The 10,018-nt window shown below is 48.6% G+C and overlaps 1 protein-coding gene across 3 annotated transcripts in view; it reads right to left on the minus strand.

Moving 5' to 3' along the window:
• The window catches only part of SPIRE1 (spire type actin nucleation factor 1), a 156,090-nt gene extending 152,683 nt beyond the window's left edge, over positions 1–3,407 (minus strand). Inside the window, exon 1 of one of the 3 annotated variants that reach the window (XR_009247400.1) lies at positions 2,900–3,381. Coding sequence is in view for 2 of the 3 variants with exons in the window: in XM_058679056.1 (XP_058535039.1) it covers positions 2,900–3,221 (322 nt within the window). In the remaining variant the exon portion in view is untranslated. Of the gene's footprint in view, positions 1–2,899 lie in introns of all 3 variants that reach the window. The other 2 variants (XM_058679056.1, XM_058679055.1) reach the window with 2 other exon arrangements.
• Between the last annotated feature and the right edge of the window lie 6,611 nt (positions 3,408–10,018).

Genomic DNA, 10,018 nt, shown 5'->3' on the forward strand with positions numbered 1-10,018 from the left:
CACCAGTTTGAGTCCCACCCAGATCCCTGCTAGTGCGCCTGGGAGAGTAGAAGCTGGTCTAAGCGCTCTGACCCCTGCACCTGTGTGCGAGATGCGGAGTTCCAGGTTCCTAACTTTGGCCTGGCCCTGGCTGTTGTAGCCATTTGGACAGTGAAGCAGCAAACAGAGGATTCTTCTCCCTCCCTCTTCACCTTTCAAATACATAAATAAATGTTTAACAAAAGTGAGCCGACAAGCCAGCAGCACAGGATCACGGGAGGAAGGGAGAACTAGTCTTGTCTTCCTCACTTCAACCTCCGCTCCAGGAAAAAATCACATAGCTTGATTTTATATCAAGAAGGCTTGACTCGGTGAAATCAAGAAAAAAAAAATCCTCAAAGCTATTCAGCTGGCCAGGGGAAGAATGACTCTACAAAGTTAAACCAAATCTGCTTCCTTTGACAATACTTCAAGGTCTAAAGTTTTAAGGAAACCTGGGCTGGATTCACGACTTTGAGCAAGTCACTCGACTTCCCTAAACTGCCACTGAGAAAACAAATCAACTGATAACATGTGAAAATGTAAATGCTGCTGACTGTAAAACACGAAAAGGAAAATGCTTCCTGCAATGGAAATATCCTGAATATGTTTTTTTCCTTGAACATCAAATCTACATAAGCGTGCACAATGCCAAATTATTCATCATTTTTCAGAAGTGACCAGGAGACATTGTGTCTTCCACAGCCCTGCAACTACCCTTCAATCCTATGGGAAATAAATCATCAAAAGCAATATTTTAACCAACAGTCTCTGAAATGTTTCAGACCATCCACCTGAACAGCTTTAATCAGGCTCTCTGTACAACCGGTATCAGGAGTCATGAATAATACCGCGAGGGAGGCAAATGGGTCACAAATCTATTGGTTCTGCAAACAACTCTGCCATGGCTTCCTAAGCACAGTGCAGTAGTCTGAAGACAGGATGGTGTCGCTCATACTCATGGTAACAAAAGCCATTTGCATTCCAATTCAAGGTTCTACTATTTAAAAGAAAATTTTTTTTCTTGTGAAGATCTATTTTATTTTGTTGAAAAACAAAATTTATAGAGAAAAGGAGAGACAGAGATCTTCCATTCACTGGCTCATTCCCCAAATTATAGCAACAGCGAGAGCTGAGCCAATCTGAAGCCAGCAGTTTCATCTGGGTCTCCCAATCAGGCACAGCTTCCCAAGTCTTTGGGCCATCCTCTGCTGCTTTCCCAAACCATAGGAAGGGATCTGGATGGGAAGTGGAGCAGCCAGGACACATACTGGCACCTACATGGGATGCTGGTGCTTGAAGGTGGATAATTAGCTTTTTGAGCTATTGAACAACTTGCCTTCAACCATTTTTTCCCCTTAAACAAATACACCACAAGGATCAGCCTGGGATCTATCTGTGGGTGTCAACTTAATCCCATGTTAATAAATAAATTATAAAGGCAAGTATTTCCCACTAATCTGAAAGCAGCAAGCAGGGCCTGGCATTGTTATGCAGTGCTTTAAGCCGCTGAGTGGAATGCCCACATATCCCAAATGGGCTGGTTTTCAAGTCTGGCTGCTCTGCTTCCAATCCAGCTCCCACTGGTGGCTAGAGAAAGTCGCCCAAGTCCTTGGGCCCCTGCACCCACGAGGGAGACGAACACGAGGCCCTTGACTCTGGCTTGGCCCAGCCTTGGCCTCGCAGCCATCTGGGGAGTGAACCAGCAGATGCAAGCTTGCTCTCTGTCTCTCCCTAACTCTGCCTTTAGAATAAATAAACGTTTAAAAACATAAGAGCAAATACGCTATAAACTATTTGGAAAAACAAGACTTTCCAAAAATCATAGGAAGACTAGTTGTAATTGAAAATGTATTTACCTGCTACTAAAAACCTGCTTCCTGGAACGGAAAGAACTGGTAACTATATACTCTCGAATGTTTAATCTAGATCAGAAGTTTCATTAAATGTGATCAGCGTTGTTCTGAATTACATCTTTCACGTTAAGCATTTTGACATTTCATTCAACTTTCTAAAAGTGAAGGCACATTGTGTTCCTCTGTTTTTAAAGACTTGCCTCTCAAAAGGCTGAATTACCACGAGGGGAGCGGAGTGACCTATTACCAAGCTCCCCCCCCATCTTTTACTTTAGCGCTGGGGGCGTGAGGGGGGGAGGGAGCACCTGCCTAGTGCGTGCTCCAGAGGTCAGGGGATTCTCCTGCAGAATTTACAGTCACCGGCACAACGAAATACCATCTTCTTTGCCTCAACCTCCTGGCGATTTCTTGCTTTACAAGGTTGTTTTTGCACCAAAGGAACGTTTTAATATAAAGCTTTCCCTAACAGCCAGGAGCTAAAAGACATTGTTTATTTTTCCCTTTCTCCCCAAATAACAAAATTTCTCCACGGGGCTCGGAATTCTTCGTCACACTGCCAAACCGAAGGAATACTGTCATTGAAAAACTACCGGCCGGTTACTCAACCCCAAAGATACGTTTGCTTTTTTTTTTTTTTTTTTCTCAAAGACTCCCTGACAAGCTCTGCTGACCCTTCATCTCCGTGCGGCCACAAGCAAACAGCCCAGGCACCAACCGCGCACTCAGCCCGCATCATTGCCCTGCACACCCGCGCAGCAGCGAGAGGGATCCACGGCCTTCAAGCGGGAAATGGGGTTGGCACAGGCCTGCCTGCCCGGGTGCCCCTCGCCCCGGCTCTTTGTGCAGCCATCCGCCTCCGCCCGAGGCTCTGACCGACGCCGAGCTGGCCCGGGCGCAGCGCCCACTCCGCCCTCCCCAGCCACCCCTCCCCGGCCCGGGGACGCCCCGTGGAAAGTGAGGGTCGCCCGGGGCCCAGCCAAGGGCGTCCTCCGTGTGTCGGGAGGAGAGGGTCCCGGTGGCCTTACCGGGGGGCGGCTCTCCCTCTTGGCCGGCGGCGGGCGCCAGGGTGACGGCGCCGTCGCTCCAGACGCGGATCTGCTCGGCCGAGCGCACGCGGCGGCGGGGTTGGCGGCGGCGAGCGGCCGCGGCGCGCAGAGAGGCGCAGCACTGGTAGCACACGGCCCACGCCTGCTCCTCGTTGATGGGCTGGTTGTAGAGCCGCAGGATCTCTTCCAGGCTCAGCGCGTCCTCCGAACCCCGGGCTGCTCCGGCCTCCGGCGGCCCCTCGCCACTCGCCAAGTCGGCCCGCGGCTCTCCGCCGCCTGCCGGGCCGAGCGGCTGAGCCATTCCGCGCGGGCTAGGCGCTGCGCTCGGCCGCCGCGCACGGTGTCCGCGTCCTCTCAGCTCCTCAGCATCTTCTCCGCGCGTCACCGCCTCCTCATGCCCCCCACCTCCCGAGCCACCGCCGCCGCCAGCCCCAACCCGGCCGCGCGTGCAGCCTCAGGAACCGAGGCTCAGGCCCCGGGCGGCCAGGGCGAGGAGCCGAGCGCGGCGAGGACGCCGGCGCTGTCTTGACCGGACCGCCGCCGCCGCCGCCGGCCGGTAGCTACGCGATGGCGTCCACCCGCCCCGCCCCGGCCCCGCCCCTCGGGGGGCCGCACGGTCCGTGATGGGGGGAGGGCGAGGGAGGAGGCGGCGGGGCCTGGGGGCGCGCGGGCCCGAGTGGGGGTGCGGGGGGCGCGCGGGCCAGAGTGGGGGCGCGAGGGGGTGTGGGGCGCGCGGTCAGGAGGGGTTCTTCGATCGGGGCTCCGCCCGCCGCCTCCGGTGCCTCTCCCTCAACGCGTCGCCACCGCGCAGAGCCAGCAAGTCGCTGTCCGCGCTCGGCGCTGGTTTGCGGATCTGAGGCGCTGGAGCCCGGCCCGGGAGCCTGGGCCTGTCCGCGCAGCCCCGGACCAAGGCCGCTGTTTGAGGTTTCTGGTGTACACTGAATGCCTCTGTCCCAAGTGCTATGAGGACAAGAGATCTTTCCCGGGTGTGGCAGCTGATTCCCCCCACCCCCCAAAGCCTCCAGCCTGGGCTGGAAGCGTCTGCTTCGGATTTCTATGTAACATTTGTGCACCCCCCTCCCCCCCCACGGAGGCCATGTCTGCCGGCAATCGCATTCGTCATGACCCAGTTAACTTGATGTGACATTGATACCAGAGACTGAACTTGGAGCACAATTAGCCGTAGAAGCAAGGAGAGAAATACTCGTGGGCTCCCGGTGAACCCATTAAACTACGCAGGAACCTCGGATGATTCTTAACTGAAACCATCACCTGTTGGTAAATGAGTTTAATTGCCAACAGACTAGTCGGAGTGGGACTAGCCCTGCATGAAAACCCTGAAAGGACCAAGGAATGAATGCTTAAGTAACGATGAACCTTTTAGGGCAGAATTTGGGTGCAGTCTCAGACATTGCATCATACTCTTCAGCTATTACGTCTTGCAGAAGTTAACAACCATCTACTGTGAGATGCATAATATACCTCTATATGGGCAGGCCATATGGGAAGAGCCAGAGAGTGAGGAAACGGGAGAAAAGAAACCATCCGGGTCCTTTACTGTAATTTCACTACAAGAGCTAGGAAATAAGCCTTTAAAGCCGCATCACTTCATTATGGGACCATCCTTGCAGTAAGTGCACTGTTGATGTGTGCCAGGATCCAGACAGGCAAGGGTCTTTTGACTTCCTGTGTATCAGCCTACATTTCTTTTATTATAGGTACGCCTTCTTAGTTTAAAACAGACAATTCCCAAGTTTTACTGTCTTAAAAACTGAGTGTCTGGGGTGGCTGTTAGTATCGCATGTCAGTCAGAGTCCTGGCTGCGCTGTTTCTATTCCAGCTCCCTGCTGATGCAGCTGATGGCCCAAGTGCAGAGGCCTGCGTCCGAGACCAGGTTGGAGTTCCTGGCTCCTGCATCAGCCTAGCCATTTTAGCCATTTGGAGAGGTGAATTAGCAGATAGAAGATTCTCTCTCTTCCTCTCTCTCCATCTGCCTTTCAAATAAATAAACAGCTCTTTAAAGCAAATCGACACCTACAAGGATTGTTGGAAGCAAAGGGGCTATAAATAGTCTCAACCATCTAGGAAACTGCCAGATGTTCAACTTTTCTGGACAGCACCGCCACCTTCTGGCCTTCTGGGAGATTGACAACTACACTCAAATATTTTCAGTCTTGCTTTAGGCCAAGTTAGCTGGGTTAATAAACTAGGGTTATCAGTGAGCCACTCGCTGATTCCGCCTAGGGAGTGAATAGATATCCAGATGAAGGTAACAATCGGAGGCAATCAAGTGGAAATAGAAAAAAGGGAAAAACCCCAAACATAAAATGTTATCTTTTAAAGATGTGTTCTTAACCACGATAGGAAGCAGCCCAGACCGACCGGGGGATGGTGCCCAATAGCACACATTTGCCTCAGGTCGAGGGTGAACCAGGCTGGGCCAATTCATATCACCTGCTGGCGAATCTGAGCATCATAATGGAGTGTGGGTTAGGCGGCTGGGTCAGGTTGCAACACAAGACAGTTCATATGAGGGCCGCTATTTGGGGCCAGCTTGGGCTGGGCTAAGCTGTAGCCCCTACCAGTGTGAGCCAGAAGAGCGGGTGGGCTGGGACCACCAGCCAGGCTACAGCACCCACTGGCAAATACCAAGGTGAGGCGGGCCATGCCAGACTGGGCCACAGCACCCAACCAGAATACGTGAGATCCAGTGGTGGGGGAAGCTTAGTAGGGGGGCTGTGTGAGGCCCCCCTACTGGACCACCACTCCCACTGGTGAGAGCTGGGATGGGGGCAGAACAGGCCAGGCAGGGCTACAACACCTGTAGGCCTCATGTGAACTAGATCAAGGGAAGGCCAGGCTGGGTTGACTGTTCCTACTGGTGCATGCATAGTTAGAGTGGGTGTGGATTGATTGGGCTTTGCCACAACATCAGCTGGCAGATGCTAGCAAGGGGGACAAATTTTGTCAAGGTAAACTGCAGAACTACCTGGAGTGTGCAAGATCCGGGAGTTAGAATGAGCCCATTAGGAAACAGTGAGCACCTGCCTCTTGGGTTGCCACTCTGGTGAGCATAAGAATCAAGACTGTGACCAGCATGACTAAATAGAAGGTGGTACCCGCCGACAAGTGTGTGGACTGGATTGTAGGGCTAGTTGGGTTGAACTAGGCTTCAATGCCCATTGACATGTATGAGAACTGAATGGGATGTAAAACAGACAGGAGCAGTCTGCTGTACATACTGACAAGCATGGGAAACAGAGCAGGGGGCAGTCCTAGTAGGGGATATTGTGGGTCGCTCCAACTAGGTTGCAGCTCCCACTGGTTTGCATGAGGGCCAAGTGTGTGGTGTGCAGGATTGGGCTGCAACAGGTTTGTGTAAAAGACAATGCTGGAGGCAGAACTGACCCAGCAATTATAACCACCAGCATATGCGTAAGCCGACTGAGGTGGGGAGAGAGACTGTGCCAGACCCTGTATTGGCGTTCACACATAAGAATCATCAGGTCTGGGATCACCTCAGATGAAGTTTCTTTGGGAATCCCCCCAACTGAACCACTGGACTCAGAACTCCAACCATGGAGAGAATTGCAGTTTCCATGGTCTGACCATGGAATGGAATGCATGTGTCAGAGCTGGGCCTCCTCAGTGGCTTAGATGGAGCAGTGGACAGCATATCCAGAAGCACGTGGAGGATATGGCAGTCCACTGGAGTCCACAGAGGACACCTGGTACCATAACAGAGGATGGAGGACAGAAAAAAATTGATCAACTACCCCAGCCAAGTGTTGGCAGTGACTGAACAAACGGAGACTCTAAGGTGGACTATGTAAGCTAGTGGATTTTGGAGAGATTTCATTGTGCTTGGAGTGGCGAGATTGGCAGTAATTCAGAACTGTTGAACTCCGAGTGTCCCCTTGAGCAGGACCCTTGGAGCAAGCCCCACATCAGGGACTGTGGGATGGCGTTGGGTGGCTGTCTTCCATCCCAGGGTTTGGAGGTGGCTGGGAGGCTGGGTGTGGCTTCTCTTCTTATCTTTCTTTTCCCCCAGATACAGGAAGGAAAAAAAGAGAATGTGGAAATGGTGATCTCACCCACCTTCCTGTATCCCTTGACCCTTATCACCCTGATCAACTATGTAAAGATCATCAAAAGTAAAAATAATTATCTTTAAAAAAAAGACATGTTCTTAAAAATTCATACAGCTACTAAGCTATAGGAGAAATAGCTCCTATCTTATTCACATTGAATAGATTAATGATTTCCAGAAAGCTATGGAAAGATTGTTGTTGGGTGCTAATGATTTCCTATAGGAACACAAAATAGCCCAGCTTAATGAGAGGACCAGGCAGAGCAGTGTCACTGTAGAGCCTGGTGAAGCTTTGCCAAATGTGTTCCGGCTAAAGCTGTAGTCCGCTTTCCCTTACTCTCCTAAGGAGTTACCATGCCATTGCAAAAGTATTAGCATCTCCAAAGCCTGCTGCTGTGACGTTTGCTCTTGCCTGGCCCACTTGGCTTTGACCAAAGTCTCGGTAACCATGGTCTTTACCGAGCGTGCTGTATGTCTTCAGGGTCGTTATCAGTAAAACCATGTGTCAATGCTACAATTTTCATGTTTCAGCATCAATTTACGGGTTTCCACGCCTGTAATAAATCTTTGAAAACATGCTTTGAGTCCTTGAATCCCCTTAAAGCTTCGATTGAGAGCTTGGTTTTGGGTTTCAAGTTTGGTACCCATCAAGCAACGTTTGCTGTCCTGCAAATTTTAGGGCAATTCTATCAGCTAACTCAGCTGAGATGTCTGTGGTGCTGGCCATCGTTTCTGGTGTTCACTGCCTTCAGTCAAAACCTGCGTAACATTAGTTTGTTCCTTACAAATTGATGTAGACTGTTGCTGCAGACTTCACTTTCAACATTTCTTTTCTTTTTAAAGATTTATCTTATTTTTATTTGAAACGCAGTTAAGGAAAGAGATATTTTTCATCTGCTGGTTCACTCCCCAAATAACTGCTACAGCCAGAGCTAAGCCAATCAGAAGTCAGGAACCAGGAACCTCCTCCACTTCTGTGGGCCCAAGGACTTGAGTCCTGTGGGTGCAGGGGCCAAGCACTTCAGCCATCCTCTGCTGCTTTCCCAGATCTTAACATGCGGAGCTGAGCTGCAAGTAGAGCAGCTGAGACTAGAACTGGCATCCACATGGGATGCAGGTGCTGCAGACAGAAGTCTAGCCTGGTCTTTATTTTGTCCCTTCAAAAGACGAGTTGCCTACCCATTTGTAAACTGTAGATTTCTTCGAGACATTGTCTTCATAGACTTCATAAGGTATCAGTGATCCCACCATTGTTTTTCTCAAACATAACCATAAATTCAATGTTTGTTCAATTTCAGAAAAACTCAGGTTACTCTGGTTGGGGTAGTTTTCAAATTGATGTCTTACATTTATTAGTGTATCAAACTAGATCCTGCCCAGATATGACAAATCAGTAAGTTTATTTTGGTACAACTCTTATAAAATACACTTTTTGAAGACTCTCCTCTATACCCTCTCCCATACCCACATATGAACTCTGTCGAGGAAGTTCCTATTTGTTTTTATCATGTAATACTTGAATATTTGTCAAAAGTTCAGAGTCTTTTGAAACCATTATGTGACTCACTTTTCAGCCTATCGACACAATGCTGGTGTTTTAATGCAGTCATTGATTTCAAATGGTAAAACTATTTGTAAATGACATATTGTGTATTTATAAAAATGATACAAAATCTGATGAACTCAGTAAGGTGGCAGGATACAAGATCAGTTTATAAACACCAATTAGATTTTTATATTTTATGATGTATAATCAGGAAATTAAATCAAGAAAAATCTAAAATAGCTTAAAAATAACAAAATAAGAAAAAACTTAGCAAAAGCTAAGTACACTCTGGGAACTATAAAGATGATCTGAATAACTAGAACAATTCATGTCCACGAATTAGAAAGCTTAACATTGTTCTGCAGGCAATGATCGCCACAGCGATCTGCAAAGACAAAGTAAGCCCATGACAATTCAAGTTGATTCAGGTATAAAATGATGAGCCGGTTCTAAAGTTAATATAGACTTGACAGGGATCCAGAATAGCTAAAACAATCTTGCAGAAGTTGGAGGATTCACACTTTAAGATTTCAGAACTTACTGCAAGAGTAATTAAAAGTCTGGTGGTGTGCTTACAATGGGCTAAGCCACAGCCTGTGACACCACCAACCCCTGTGAGGACTGGTCCAGCATCCTGCTAACATGACTGGGAAGGCAGCAGCCTGGCTCCTGGCTTTGGACTGGCTGCTGCAGCCATTTAGGGAGTGAACCAGAGGACAGATCTGTTTTTCCTGGTCTCTAACTCTGCCTTTCCAACAAACAAAATAAAAACCTATTAAAAAAAATGAGTAAATAGTTATCACTGAAATTGAGCTTTAAATGTAGAACGTGCTATAAACAACATGGTGAGGCTCTGCAAATAGAACAGCCTCTAGCTTTATTGTTTTTTAAATACCAACTGCTGGAGAGCAATGCTACCTTCACTGGAATAGATGTTAAGATCAACCAATTCCTGCATTTATCTATTTAAGATGAAAGTATAAAACTGTTATCCTTGGGGCAAAGGAAAACAATTATCACTGCAAATTACAAGTAGAATCTAAGCTGTTTTCATATAAGATTTGTTTATTTGAAAGGCAAAGTGACAGAAACAGAGGAGCAGCGAGAGGAGAAAGTGAGAGATACTCTACATACTGATTCCTTTTGCAAATACCTGCAACAGCAGCGCTGTGCCAGGCTGGATGCAGGAGCTCGGTCATCAACCTGCTGCTTTGCAGGCACAACAGCTCGGCTGGAAGCTGGGCCTGAAAGAGTCACTCACTTGGACACTGCAATATAAACTGCATACATTCCAAGAGCTGGCTTAACCAGCTGTGCCACAATGCCTACCAGAACCGCAACTATTATTTTGCTTATAGGGTATGAAGGCAGAAGTGTAAATGAGTTAAATAGTTAACACCTTCTAACTGTCCCAGCTATGGCATGAATTAGAATTTTATAAACAACGTTCTTATCCAATATA

Source organism: Ochotona princeps, chromosome 21 (assembly GCF_030435755.1).
Source record: "Ochotona princeps isolate mOchPri1 chromosome 21, mOchPri1.hap1, whole genome shotgun sequence".
Classification (NCBI taxonomy): Eukaryota; Metazoa; Chordata; class Mammalia; order Lagomorpha; family Ochotonidae; genus Ochotona; species Ochotona princeps.